Genomic DNA, 15,482 nt, shown 5'->3' with positions numbered 1-15,482 from the left:
GGAAGGTCAGGGAGGCTGAATGAAGCCTATTTCCTGTAATCAAGAAATGGGGGGGCTTCCCTGGTGGCACAGTGGTTGAGAGTCCGCCTGCCGATGCAGGGGACACGGGTTCGTGCCCCAGTCCGGGAAGATCCCACATGCCGCGGAGCGGCTGGGCCCGTGAGCCATGGCCGCTGAGCCTGCGTGTCCGGAGCCTGTGCTCCACAACGGGAGAGGCCACAAGAGTGAGAGGCCCGTGTACCAGAAAAAAAGAAGGGGGGGACACGGAAGGGCTTTTGTGCCCTGGAGTCCCACAGGGTCCTGCTTGGTATCAAAGTTAGAGGCCACTGTACCCTTTTGGTTGCATTCTCAACCCTGGCCACACAATACAGTGACCTGGGACACGTGCCTTTACAAAAACCAGATGCACAGGCCCCACCCAACAGTAACTGAAGCAACATGCCTGGGGTGGAGTTTAAGGCCCTCCCCCCCCCCCCCCCCCCCCCGCAGTCAGGCTTGAGGGCTACTGCTTTATGGGATTCTTGAAGGTATACAGCTTTGCCTTTTAAAAAGTTTTTAATAACCAAAAGGGAACTCCCATTACAATTTAGTGCAGGGGCTGGGGATGGGAAATCATTTCCCATCTTTTTACCCTATGACAGGGTTTTTCAAGCTCATTTTGGGCCAGATGGGGGCCATCCTGTCCTGTGCACTGTAGGATGTTTAGCAGCATCCCTGTCATCCACCCACTAGATGGTAGTAGCAACCCCCCCCCCCCCCACAAGTTGTGACAAAAAAAATTAGCTCCAGATATTGCCAAGTGTCCCTAGGGAGCAAAATACTCCCTCCCCCCCCTTGAGAATCGCTGTCTTAAGATGTAAACACTTGGCTGGATCCCTATGCAAGGTTTGTGCTAGTTCACTTTTCACCTGTGAGTTGAAGCACTGGGACAACTCTGAATGCAGAATATAAAAACAAATATGAAAAGACCTGTATGCACAAAACTATGACACTGATGAAAGAAATTAAAGATGATACAAACAGATGGAGAGATATACCATGTTCTTGGAATAGAAGAATCAACATTGTGAAAACGACTATACTACCCGAAGCAATCTACAGATTCAGTGCAATCCCTATCAAACTACCAATGGCATTTTTCACAGAACTAGAACAAAAAATTTCACAATTTATATGGAAACACAAAAGACCCTGAATAGCCAAAGCAATCTTGAGAAAGAAAAACAGAGCTGGAGGAATCAGGCTCCCGGACTTCAGACTATACTACAAAGCTACAGCTATCAGGACAGTATGGTACTGGCAGAAAAACAGAAATATAGATCAATGGGACAGGATAGAAAGCCCAGAGATAAACCCACGCACATATGGGCACCTAATTTATGACAAAGGAGGCAAGAACATACAATGGAGAAAGGACAGCCTCTTCAATAAGTGGCGCTGGGAAAACTGGACAGCTACATGTAAAAGAATGAAATTAGAACACTCCCTAACACCATACACAAAAATAAACTGAAAATGGATTAAAGACCTAAATGTAAGGCCAGATACTATCAAACTCTTAGAGGAAAACATAGGCAGAACACTCTATGACATAAATCACAGCAAGGTCCTTTTTGACCCACCTCCTAGAGAAATGCAAATAAAAACAAAAATAAACAAATGGGACCAAATGAAACTTAAAAGCTTTTGCACATCAAAGGAAACCATAAACAAGACGAAAAGACAGCCCTCAGAATGGGAGAAAATATTTGCAAATGAAGCAACTGACAAAGGATTAATCTCCAAAATTTACAAGCAGCTCATGCAGCTCAATATCAAAAAACAAACAGCCCAATCCGAAAATGGGCAGAAGACCTAAATAGACATTTCTCCAAAGAAGATATACAGATTGCCAACAGACGCATGAAAGGATGCTCAACATCACTAACCATTAGAGAAATGCAAAGCAAAACTACAATGAGGTATCACCTCACACCAGTCAGAATGGCCATCATCAAAAAATCTAGAAACAGTAAATGCTGGAGAGGGTGTGGAGAAAAGGGAACCCTCTTGCACTGTCGGTGGGAATGTAAATTGATACAGCCACTATGGAGAACAGTATGGAGGTTCCTTAAAAAACTAAAAATAGAACTACCATATGACCCAGCAATCCCACTACTGGGCATATACCCTGAGAAAACCATAATTCAAAAAGAGTCATGTACCACAATGTTCATTGCAGCTCTATTTACAATAGCCGGGACATGGAAGCAACCTAAGTGCCCATCGACAGATGAATGGATAAAGAAGGTGTGGCACATATACACACTGGAATATTGCTCAGCCATAAAAAGAAACGAAATTGAGTTATTTGTAGAGAGGTGGATGGACCTAGAGTCTGTCTTACAGAGTGAAGTAAGTCAGAAAGAGAAAAACAAATACCGTATGCTAACACATATATATGGAATCTAAAAAAAAACAAGAAAAAATGGTTCTGAAGCACCTAGAGGCAGGACAGGAATAAAGATGCAGACCTAGAGAATGGACTTGAGGACATGGGGAGGGGGAAGGGTAAGCTGGGACGAAGTGAGAGAGTGGCATGGACATATATACACTACCAAACGTAAAATAGATAGCTAGTGGGAAGCAGCTGCATAGCACAGGGAGATCAGCTCGGTGCCTTGTGACCACCTAGAGGGGTGGGATAGGGAGGGTGGGAGGGAGACGCAAGAGGGAGGGGATATGGGGATATGTGAATATGTATAGCTGATTCACTTTGTTATAAAGCAGAAACTAACACACCATTGTAAACTCCAATTAAACTCCAATAAAGATGTTAAAAACAAAAAAATATGACTTCAGGTAACATTTATGCTTCACTGATAGCTTCTTATATTTGAATATCTTAAAACTGCTAAATTATAAAAGTATTTGCATCCAGAAATATGACCTTATTTTTTTTAAAGGTAAAGACAAGAAAGGCATTAAACATGGATTTTCTTGTCATTGCTGGGATTTCCATACTTTTGTAATTCCAAAATTAGCTCCCATAAGCCTCCATTGGTGAGACTCAGCTTTGAAGGTCTTTGTTCTAAATCAAAACCGAGCAAACTCATTTCAATGAGATACCAGAAAAGAGAGAACATGGCCTAAAAATGCCTCCTACAAAAAGCAGAACATGGTCTTAAGCTGCACCATATTATTTCTTTATAATAGTGTCATAGCTTGTATGCTTTCAACGAAGGAAGGGAGAAGTCTTAGATCAGTGAAATGCATGGGTGACTTGTCTTATCATCTTTCTCCAGGGCCCCCTTCTTTGATGCAGTTATGTCGCCTTAGAATTTGGAAGTGCTTTGGGATCAAGCAGCATCATAAGATCACCGGACTCAGCCTCCCTGAGGAGCTGAAATGGTTTCTCCTCCACATTTAAATGTGTCAAGGGAATGGCATCACAAACGACAGGCAAACGTTATCGAGTGTTGAGGCCACTGGGATTTTAAAATAAAGTCAGGTTTATTAGAGTTTGGCTAGTTTTTTTTTTTTTTTCAAGGAGATTTTTATTTGTAAAGGAACATACTGAGTACTTTTGTGTTATTGGTTGGAGGGCATGAAAAATTCCACCACACCCCTCCGTCCCCTGCCGCCTGCAAGAGGGTGGCTAAGATAACAACTATGGTGTTGATCGTGCCAAGCCCTGAGCTGGGAACGCTTTACGCTTCACCCAATTTAGCTCTCACAGCAACCCCACCAGGTGGGTACTATGCTCTCCCCTTCTCCAGGTGAGACCCTGAGACTCAGGGAAGTCAGTTTGTCCCATAACCCCCAGTGAGGACAGGCAACCAGACGAACACCAACAGCATACCACTTGCTAGTTCAGTTAATTTCATTAGTTCATTTGTTCAGGACACATCATGCATCTTCTAGAACCGTGCTGTTCAGTGCAATAGCTACTAGCCCAGTGGTTCTCAACCAGGGGCGATTTTTCCCCTTAGGGGGTATTTGTCAATGTCTGGAGACTTTTATGATTGTCGCAACTGAGGGCGAGGGTATGCCTGGCCAGTGGGTAGAGGCCAGGGCTGTTGCTAAGTACCCTACAGTGCACAAGGCAGCCACCACAGCAAAGCATGATCCAGCCCAAAATGTCAATAGTGCCAAGGTTGAGAAACCCTACACTAGCCGTATGTGGCTATTTTAAAAATGTAAATTAATTAAAATTAGATACAATTAAAAATCCAGTTCCTCAGAGTCATTAGCCACATTTCAGATGTTTAATAACCACACATGGCCAGTGACTACTGTATTGGACATCACAGACACGTATAGATCATCGCAGAAAGTTCTGTTGTTCCATTGTTGCAGAAATTCCTATTCGACAGCACTGTTCAGATGCTTGACAAATGGATTTTAACTGCCTTTCAGTTTCTGGTTTATATGAGACCTGTGATATAATTTAGTAATGATGGCTGTAGTTTGTCTTCTCTCTGAGACATGAATTTGGTGCTCCGTTGGATCAAGAGAAAGTAAGAAAATGTTGTACCCACTTAAGGCAAATCGTTACCTGTAAGATGACATATGGCCTAGATGACCTGTAAAGATATTTCCTATGTAATTTTTTGTGATTCTAAATTCAGTTTGCTATATGAAAAAGAAGACTCCAGAATTTTGTTCTAAAATGCCCAACTAGTTACCCAGAAGATGGCGCTGCTGGCACACAATCATTTAAGCAAAACAGTTTCTCCTCATAAATGACCCATTGTAAGATGGTTTACAACATAGGCTCTGGAAATTTCCATGCGGGGATGAAAACTTCGTAGTGGTAAATTCCATTGACACTGGGTTTTCTTCTCTTCCAGTGTGCTCAGAAATTCAAATGTGAATTTTTATCACCTCCCTGCTTTTTTTTTTTTTTCTTTCTTGGTCTGATCATGTTTACATTTTTAACTGCTCAGAATTTAGACAGAAAACGAACACCAACAGCATACCACTTGCTAGTTCAGTTAATTTCATTAGTTCATTTGTTCAGGACATATTTAGTGAGTGCCAGGCACTATTCTAGGCACCAGGGTAGCCACAGTGAAGGAGATGTGGGCAAAGGTTCTGACTTTCTGGAATTCACACTCTAGTCGGGAGAATCATTTTTTTTTTTAATTTTTTTTTTTTTTTTAATTTTGGCTGCACTGGGTCTCCGTTGAGATGCGTGGGCTTCTCATTGAGGTGGCTTCTCTTGCTGCGGTATGCAGGCTTCAGTAGTTGTGGCATACGAGCTCAGTAGTTGGGGCTCGCAGGCTCAGTAGTTGTGGCCCACAGGCTTAGTTGCTCCGCGGCATGTGGGATCTTCCCAGACCAGGGTTCGAACCCGTGTCCCCTGCATTGCAAGGCGGACTCTCAACCACTGCGCCACCAGAGAAGCCCCGGGAGAATCATTTGCTAAGGAGTAAGGAGCTTAGGCATTTTGCTATAGTTTTCTTTTTGAAAACACTAGGTTTGTTTTTGTTTGTTTGTTTTTTAAATAGCCTGGTTTCTCATAGAAAATATATCGGACAGAATGTTGCTTATGTTAATCTACTCTTGGCCAAATTCTCTGAGTTTAACCCAGGACTGTACAAAAGTACTAGAAGAGCATTTTTCTTCTCAGATCTTCCAGCCAGTTAACCAATTTGCACATCCATATAATAGATGGTCATCTGCACAAATGGGAAAAATACCACCACCACCTGCCTCATTGCAACTTAGGAAAATTTCAAATTACTTCACTTAGTAGTGCTCAGAAAGAAGATGCTATTTAAATAGGAAGTCTATTTTTATGAGTCTAGATGTGGTTATATTTATAAGTGATATACACCTTTGAACGCTTTATCATCACGATCTGGCACAGCCTCATAAATTCCATCATCAAAGCTGGTTCGGCGACATTTAATAGAACCCCACCTTTTTGAATGAGGGATGTAAATTTTTAGCATCGTGAAACCATCTTTTAAAAATGCTAATTACTTTGTTTTAAGAGTGCAAACTTCCCACACATTTCTTGTAGCCCAGTCTCATATTGTAAGTTTACTACATTCTCTTGGTTTTATCCAGTAGAAACACTGACCACTTGGTACAAGAAGAAGGCAAGAAGAGGCCAGCGAAGGATGATTGTTTTCTTCTGCGTTTATATTGGGGCTAATTGACATGGTTTGATACTCCATGTTCCAGGCTGCAGTAGTTAATCTTTAAGCAGTCACTCGGGCTCAGAAACAATGGAACGAGATGTGCTCTGCTGTCTGATCTGGGGCACGGGGTGCGGGGGGGGGGGGTGGGGTGGACATTTACAATCTGATGAAAGCCCAGCATTAGGGCTAGTGTAGAAGATCTGATCAGCAACAAAATCAGCTAAACAACAGCTCGCGTTTTGGAGGGCTTGCTAAGGGCTAGACCCCTCGCACCAGTGTTTTAGAAGCCTTACCTTCCAACCTTCACAACTCTGGTATCGCCATTTTACAGATGGGGGTGCACAGGGGTAAAGGAATTTGCAAAAAGTCACAGGTGGTGAAGGAAGTTTTTTGTTTTTTTTTTTCGGTACACGGGCCTTTCACAGCTGTGGCCTCTCCCGTTGCGGAGTAACAGGCTCCCGACGCGCAGGCTCAGCGGCCATGGCTCACGGGCGCAGCCGCTCCGTGGCACGTGGGATCCTCCCGAACCCGGGCACGAACCCGCGCCCGAACCCGCGCCCCCCGCATCAGCAGGCGGACTCTCAACCACTGCGCCACCAGGAAGCCTGAAGCCAGACTTTAATGCAGAAGCCAGAGCTCTTACCCATTATACGCCCTGCCTTCTATTTTCTTCAGGAAATCCCAGAGCTCTGGTTCCTGGGTCCTAAAGCCCCTGCTTAGTTTCCCGGAAGGCCTTGGAAGTGGAGGCGGAGCCATGTCCTTAGGTCAAAGGTCTCGGCATGAGGTCAGGAGGCTGTGTCGGGTTTAGATCGAACATCACCCAACTCTAACCCCAGCCACGGGAACCAGACTGGGAACCCCCAGACTTGCTGCGTCCTGAAGCAGGTGGGTCAGCCTTGCCCTGCCAGTGATGCTGGCGAACAATGCCTTCCCGGGGGACCAAGCCCCGCGTGGCAAAGGAAATTTTTTTCAAACTGAGAGTATTTGGTACTGATTTCGTCAGTGAAAAATCGTTATCTGTAATGGGCAGGGTGGAGGGGAAGCTGTCTGGGCTTTGAACAACATCGTCTGGCTGTGCATTTGCGAGTTCTGCATGTTTTTTTTTTCTTGCTGTATTAGTGTTCTATTGCCGCATAACAAAGTATCACAAACTTAGTGGCTTAAAGCAACATGAATTTATTATCTCATAGTTTCTGTAGGTCAGAGGTCCAGGCATGGCGTGACTGCATTCTCTGCTCAGGGACTCACAGGGCTGAAATCAAGGTGCTGGCTAAGGCCACAGTTCTCATCCAGGGCTCAGGGGTCTTCCTCCAAGATGACTGGTTGTTGGTAGAATTCAGTATCTTGCACCTGTGGAACTCAGGTCCCTGTTTTCATGCCTGCTAGCTGTCAGCTGAGGACTGCTCTCAGTATCTAGAGACCACCCACAGTTCCCTGCCATGTGGTCCCCTCCGTAGGAAGTTCACAACATGGATTCTGGCTTTCTTCCAGGCCGTGGAGTGCATCTCCCTGCATTCCTATGCTGTGAGCAGCTGGAGGAAATTCTCTGCTTCTAAAGGGCCCACCTGATGAGGTCAGGCCTACCTGGATAATCTCCTGATTTGGGACCTTAATTACACCTGAAAAATCCCTTCAAATGAGCACCTAGATTAGTGTTTAATTTAATAACTAGCAGAAGGAGTGTGTACACCAGGGGCCCAGAATCTTGGGGGCCATTTCAGAATTCTGCCTACCATACCTACTAATGGCTAATAACCATCAATGTTGCGTCAATTTATCTGAGGTCCGATATATAATAACATGATGATTGTTTTTGTTATATAATCAAACATGTATATAGTGCTTACTCTATATCAGGCGTGGCTCTAAGAATTTCACAAACATCAAGTCATTTAATACTTACAATAATCCTGTGATATACATTTTACAGCTAAGGAGACAGCCACAGGGAGGTCAGGTAACTTCCCCCAGGTCATACAGGACTGTCAGGGACCACATAATTCCTTTAATCACATCAAGCCTAGATCAACAAGTTTGGCAATGATGAAGGAAGGGCTAGGTGGGGCCAAGAAGTGGGACTTCTCAGCCTTGCCTCCATTCCCTCTGGAGCCTGCTCACTAAGTACAAGGTCACTGGCATGCCTGCCTGTGGGTGAGTGCGGCTCTCCTTTGTACTGGCTGTCACGATGCTTCTGTAAATCTCGGTATGTTGTGGACTGAGTGTGTCCCACCAAAATTCATATGTTGAAATCCTAACCCCCAATGTGATGGTATTTGAGGTGGTGTCTTTGGGAGGTGATTAGGTCATAAAGATGGGGCCCTCATGATTGGATTAGTGCCCTTATAATGGAGACCCCAGAGCATTCTATTGCCTCTTCCACCATGTGAGGACACAGTGAGAAGATGGCCATCTAAGAGCCAAAAGCTGGTCCTCACCAGACACAGCATCTACTGCCGCCTTGATCTTAGACTTCCCAGCCTCCAGAAGTGTGAGGAATAAATACTTGTTGTTTAAGCCACCCAGGCTATGGTGTTTTTTGATGGCAGCTCGAATGGGACCAAGACAAGGAAGGACAGTTGCAACTAGGCAGATGTTTTACAGGAGACTTCACTACCGTTTATAAAAACCAGAAGGGAAACCAAGTAACATGCTTATAACATGCAGCTATGTTTGCTACTGGTCCACCTCCTGGCCCCTGGCCAACTTCCCTTGCATACTCTAGTTTCCTGTGTGATTCCTTGGGGATGTCACAGGAAGTCTCTTCTATCAGATGGCCTGGCAGCCCCCAAATGCCAGAGGCACTCACCATCAGAGGCAGGATAAGGGGGACTTCTGTTGGATGTAACCTGGAGGCTTGTTTTGGTGAGTCGGGAACAGGAGCTTCCAGGCCTTCCTGTGTCTTTCTCTGGTCCCACCCTTCAGAGTGTGTGGGCTGAGGAAGTTGCGCTCCGGTTTGGCTTCCACCACGGACTTGTCTTGACGAGGAATGCGGCAGGCATTCTTGGCACGCTCTCAGTACAGAAAAGGGCCCAACCTTCACGCCGTATCCCCCATGATGTGCTGGAGGAGAACGTCCTCCTGTCTAATACACCCTACGAGACCTTTGGACTCCGTCAAGTGTATAAGTTCTCACTGATTTGCCAAGATTGATTTTCTACCCTTTACTTCACAAAATCCACTGTGAGGCCGAAGCAAGTAAAATTGATTTCCACTCACTTTCCTCCCCACCCAAGGTCTCTTTGCTCGCTCCAGGCGGTATGAGATTTTTTTTTCAACTTTCTATGCCCTTTTGAAAAGCTTTTTCATTTTTAAAGTACAGTGAAATCAGGTGGTTCTGCAGGCCTGTGCGGGAATTTTAATGTGATGTTTTAAGTGTTTAAGCTTCATTGGCTTAGAAGATACCTCTGTTGGAAGATACTTCTGTTAGAAGATAACTGCTGTATGCCTGAGTATTTACGTTGTAAACATTGGGCTAGGACCATGAAAACTGGGGATGGTAGCATCCTGCTTTTTGATCAATTCACATGTTGTGTGTTTGACTTAACGATGCACTTCAGAAAGCCTCAGGTGGAAATTTCTTCCTCTGAGTTGCATTGTACAGACTCAAATGTAGTGGCTCTGCGTTTTACCCTTCTACATAGGATATAAGAAATGTCCCATTTCTTTTAATTCTCAAGTGAATTGGTTCCAGACCACTATCATCCTGGCTGGAAATTCAGCATCAGTCATAATATGGACCCCACTGAAGGGTTAAGCAGAGATCTCAAGCATCTTACGGTACCCGGCACATGCACGGTGGGCCTCCTGGTCTTAGGTCGAGGTGGGCACTGATGATGTTTGCTGTCCAGTCCCATGTGGTTTCTTGGATACAGGAGGCTCTGTGGCAACCACGTGACCTAATGCTCAGATGGAGGCTGGGAGCCCTGGTGCCTGAGAGGCAGCCTCCCTCGAGACACCCTGTAGCAATTCTCTCTTAATGCTGTGCCACTTCACCAAGCTGTTGTGTGGGAAGAGGGCATGAGCACACACTTCTGGCACCCACCCCCAGACCACGGTCCCCTTTCAGGCTCGGGGGAATTAATGTCTCCCCATGTTAACAGATTCCACCCTAGGTCTCCAAGTGTTCTCTACCTTCAAGCTCTGGGAAAACTTAACATGATCCCCTCAGTGAGTTTCAGAAATGCAAGCCAGGAAAGTGGGCACTTAACACAAAAGGTGGCTGCCTTTAGGGAATCCCAGCCTCCAGTCCCGAATCATAAATGTTCATGAGCCCAGGGAAGTCCAGGCTCAGGTAGTTTCTATTATTCCAATGAAACAGGAAGAGTGAGTAGGAGAAGGCGACTATGTAGGTCAGAGGGTGGAAAAGATGTGAAGTGATTGTCTCCAGGAGTGGAAAAGTTAACTGTACCAGAGAACCATGGTAGGATAGTTGGGTATGCAGAGTACCCACCTGAGATCTGTCGTCATGATTGTGTTTCTCCTCCAGCTACACTCAGCGCTCAGGTGCAGCCCTGGCATGGGTGACGTGCTGGGAAAGGGGGACAAGGGAGTTAAGAGGAGTACACACACAATGTTCACTGCAGCTCCATTTACAATAGCCAGGATGTGGAAGCAACCTAAGTGTCCATCGACAGAGGAATGGATAAAGAAGATGTGGTACATATACACGATGGAATATTACTCAGCCATAAAAAGAAACGAAATTGAGCTATTTATAGTGAGGTGGATGGACCTAGAGTCTGTCATACAGAGTGAAGTAAGTCAGAAAGAGAAAAACAAATACCGTATGCTGTTTAGATTCCACATATATGTGGAATCTAAAAAAAAAAATGGTTCTGAAGCACCTAGGGGCAGGACAGGAATAAAGATGCAGACGTAGAGAATGGACTTGAAGACACGGGGAGGGGGAAGGGGAAGCTGGGACAAAGTGAGAGAGTGGCATGGACATACATACACTACCAAATATAAAATAGTGAGAAGCAGCCACATAGCACAGGGAGATCAGCTTGGTGCTTTGTGACCACCTAGGGGGGGGGGAGAGGGGGGGGGGGAGGGAGACACAAGAGGGAGGGGATATGGAGATACGTGTATACGTATAGCTGATTCACTTTGGTATACAGCAGCAACTAACCCAACATTGTAAAGCAATTATACTCCAATAAAGATGTTAAAAAAAAAAAAGGAGTACACAGTGGTATGGTTGCTGTGTAAACTGGGCAAGGAGGGATAGGAGGACAGGGCTGGTAGACAGTAAAAAAGTGGTACGGCCAGTGGGTTGGAAGTCCCAGTGACCTCAGTGAGTCAAAGAGCTATTGGTATCTAGAGCAAGAGGGATTGATTGTTAGTGAGAGGCTGGAAAAAGAGATTTTGGAGGTAGTTTGGTTATTGGAGATGACAGACCTATGAAAAAGTGAGCGCATTAAGTGGGTGGGTTAAGGAAAAGATCATTGGCACTGAAGGCTGCAAGGAACAGAGAAGTGAGGACATAGGGTGAATTACCTTCTCCATGAGCGGGAAAATTGCCAAGAACAACGACAAGCATAAAAGATTCAGAGGGAGACAGAGAGCTAGGTCTAAAAACCAGACATTTGTTGATGACCGTAGCAAGGAGGGGTGGGGGCTTGTATCCTCTGGCGATATTCCTTTAAAAGGAGTTAGAGGTTTGAGGGAGGAGGAATAGAAATGATCTAGAGCAGAGGCTGGCAAAGAATGATTAGCAGACCCAATCCATCTTGCCTCCTGTTTTTGTAAATAAAGTTTTCTTGGAACAGAGTGACACCCATTCATTTACATATCCTCAGTGTCTGCTTTGGCACTATGTCAAAGTTGAGTAGTTGTGACAGAGACCATAAGGCCTGCAAAGCCTAAATCACTTACTGTCAGGTCCTTCACAGAAAAAAGTTTGCCGACCCCTGAACTCGAATTAGCAGTGAGGAATATTAACCTCACAGTGAAAAGAAAGCACAATTAATATCACAATAACTTATCTTGCCATACACACGTCAAATCTTTCTGTTCCTTGCAGTTTGGGTCTGCTCTCGGTCACCAGATCAAACATTGTGACTCAATAGATATTTTTTTTCCACAGTGAAATCAACCCATTGGGTGGTTGAAATGACAGAACGACTGGCCACTTTAACTTTGCGCGTGGATATATTTTTCCATGTAAGCCAGAGCCAGCGTACATGATTATAGTGTATGAAATGTACTGAGGTAAATTTCATCAGGTTGCAAATCCAGATTGCCAATTACTCAAGCATAAACCGCAGGCTATAGCACTACCCTGTGGCTTGTTAGGGTACTGAGCAAAGATGCTAGTGGACCTGACTTCCACAACCGATTTCCTGTTCTAGCTGACCTTGTTCCTTGCTATTAGTCTTAAGAATGGGAAACTGGCCTACATGGCTTTGCCCGGTGTAATGAGACAGGCAAACATAGCATTCCTAGAATAGTCGATCTGAGGTTTGCCAGGGGTCACTCACATTCCTTCTCTGGAAAGTTTGAATCAAGCAAAACAAAGACTCAGAGAATGGTCATCTGTGTCAAGTGAATGGTGGGGCACTGGACTAAATAAATATTCATGTGTGCCTCTTGTTAAGCTTCTTGAAATTATCTTTTTTATTCCTTCTCTTTCTGGAACCTGAAATCTATACGGCTTCTTCTTCCATGAGATTTTTGTGCTTTCACTTAAACTAGCTTGAGTAGATTCTATTCCTTAGAACCAAATGATTACTGAAACAGTCTTGAGTGCCAGATTCTTGGTCATAAGGGGGTCCATTGTCTTGTCTCTTTTAGGATTAAGATGTGTTCCCCAGGCCAGTCGTCCTTTGTACCCTTTGTCATAAGGAGAAAACAATATGGAGGGAGCAGCTCAAATGCAAATCAGTCTTTACCCTTGGGACGACGGTGAACAAACAGCACTAAGGCGAGTCAGTAGGTACACTTTCTGTAACAGATACACTTTTCTCGTCTTACTAGGAAGGAATGACACTTGAATAGCAAGAGCCCCTGGGGTTATTTGCCACCCAAAGATAGCCTAGGGATACTCGCAGACAGAGCTAAGAGTGATCATTTGAGGTGCACATGGTTTCCTCGGAAGGGTTTTATTAACTGGAACATCACCTTGGTCGTTTTCCTCCCTACGTTTTCCAGAACTGACATTAACCGTGGTGTTTGTAGAAACGTATTTCAAATGTGGTTGTATCAGTTATGCTCTGAACCTGTCAAACTGCAGTGATGGAAAAAAGTTAAGAAAAAAAATTCCTCCAGAGCCCCTAGCTACTGGCAGTTACTGATGGAGACAGGCCCTGTTGTGCCCTTTGGCTTATTAATAAGTTCTTCTGATCCAATCACTTCCTATGTTAATTGGGTTTAGTGAAAATGTATTCTGCTGTTTGGGGATTTAGCAGCAGAAGAAAGGAAGAACAAAGCATGTGTACTAGTACCAGCTACTATGAAAACACTACCCCAGAGTTGTGGAAAGCTTTTGATCAGTGAAAATCCTGATGTCCCAGATCCCAAGGCTCTACGCGGACTCTCTTTTCTACGCCTGATCAATGATGACTCCTTTCCCTCTGATGAATGAATAAGCAGCTCTCTGTCTTTAGTTCAATAAACGGTGGATGGAAGGCAGCCATTCTACTAGGCATCCCCCACCATGGTAGTGATGCCAAATTGGTTGTTCAATGAGGCTGGTAGATAGTTTCCTGATGCTGTGGGTTTCTGTGTCTCATGGGATTTCCACTCTAGGTCCGGATTGGAGATAGCTACCTTATTTTTATTTATTTGTTTATTTTTTAGCATCATGGATTTTATATTCCCTAAGTTTTTTATTTTTATTTTAAAAATATTTTATTGAAGTATAGTTGATTTACAATATTGTGTTAGTTTCAGGCGTACAGCAAAGTGAGTCAGTTATACATATGCATATGTCCACCTTTTTTAGATTCTTTTCCCATATAGGTCATTACAGAGTATTGAGTAGAGTTCCCTGTGCTATACAGTAGGTCCTTATCAGTTATCTATTTTATATATAGTAGTGTGGATATGTCACTCCCAATCTCCCAGTTTATCCCTCCCCTCTCCCCTCTGGTAACCATAAGCCTGTTTTCTACATCTGTGGAGACAGCTACTTTAGAAGGGAGAAAAACTTTAGTTTGATGTGAGACTTCCAACTCTAGCATGCTCGAAGAACTCATCCAAACAGATGACTTTCCCTGTAAACTTTCATCGTCTTAGGTTTGTCACAGTGAGCAAAGGTCTGTCTTTAAGTGGAGAGTCTGGCATAATGAGCTTCTCTGAATAAGCTGGTTAGTCATGAAAAGAATGACTCAGAAATTAGTTCGGAAGCTTGTTTTCATGTCATGTGGACTAACAGGACAGTATTGGACGTTTGGCTGCTCTCAGTTTAGAGGAGCCTTTCAGCAAACGCTTTACCTGACCTAGTGGAGGCAACATAATGACAATAGCTTATTTTTTAATATATATTTTTTGCGGTACGCGGACCTCTCACTGTTGTGGCCTCTCCCGTTGCAGAGTACAGGCTCCGGAAGCGCAGGCTCAGCGGCCATGGCTCACGGGCCCAGCCGCCCTGCGGCACGTGGGATCCTCCCGGACCGGGGCACGAACCCGCGTCCCCTGCATCGGCAGGCGGACTCCCAACCACTGCACCACCAGGGAAGCTCATTATTTTTTTTAAAAAATTTATTTGGTTGAAGTAGAGTAGATTTACAATGTTGTGTTAGTTTCTGCTGTACAGCAAAGTGATTCAGTTATACATATGTATGCATTCTTTTTTATGTTCCTTTCCATTATGGTTTACCATAGGATATTGAATATAGTTCCCTGTGCTATAGAGTAAGACCTTGTTGTTTATCCATTCTCTATATAATAGTTTGCATGTGCTAACCCCAAACTCCCAATCCATCCCTCCCCCACGCCCTTCCCCTTTGGTAACCATTAGTTTGTTTTCTGTGTCTGTGAGCTTGTTTCTCTTTTGTAAATAAATTCATTTGTACTATTTTTTTAGATTCCACATATAAGTGATATCATATGGTATTTGTCTTTCTCTGTCTGACTTACTTCACTTAGTATGATAATCTGTAGGTTCATCCATGTTGCTGCAAATGGCATTATTTCATTCTTTTTTACGGTTGAGGAGTATTCCATTCTGTATATATATACAATGGAATATTGTAGATATGGTAGAGAAGATATGGTATATAGATATATATTATTTTTTAAAAAATTATTTTATTTTATTTTATTTATTTATAATTTTTGGCTGCGTTGGGTCTTCATTGCTGCGTGCGGGCTTTCTCTAGTTGCGGTGACCGGCGTCTACTCTTTATC

General features: G+C 44.1%; 1 protein-coding gene across 6 annotated transcripts in view; it reads left to right on the top strand.

Annotated features, from left to right (window-relative positions):
- Window positions 1-15,482, top strand: part of ASB9 (ankyrin repeat and SOCS box containing 9) — a 285,544-nt gene that overhangs the window by 28,270 nt on the left and 241,792 nt on the right. Inside the window, exon 7 of one of the 6 annotated variants that reach the window (XM_029240450.1) lies at window positions 12,927-13,040. The exons of 2 other annotated variants lie outside the window; for them this stretch is intronic. In XM_029240450.1, the coding sequence (XP_029096283.1) occupies window positions 12,927-12,976 (50 nt within the window). In that variant the 3' untranslated portion in view covers window positions 12,977-13,040. Of the gene's footprint in view, window positions 1-3,284; window positions 3,500-6,806; window positions 6,860-12,926; window positions 13,041-15,482 lie in introns of those variants that run through there. 3 more of the 6 variants (XM_029240452.1, XM_029240449.1, XM_029240451.1) reach the window with 3 other exon arrangements.

Source organism: Monodon monoceros, unplaced genomic scaffold, assembly GCF_005190385.1.
Source record: "Monodon monoceros isolate NGI ecotype Baffin Bay Population unplaced genomic scaffold, NGI_Narwhal_1 Super_Scaffold_22, whole genome shotgun sequence".
Taxonomy (NCBI): domain Eukaryota; kingdom Metazoa; phylum Chordata; class Mammalia; order Artiodactyla; family Monodontidae; genus Monodon; species Monodon monoceros.
The sequence above is the reverse complement of the archived record's forward strand: the minus strand, read 5'-3'. Positions and strand labels throughout refer to the sequence as shown.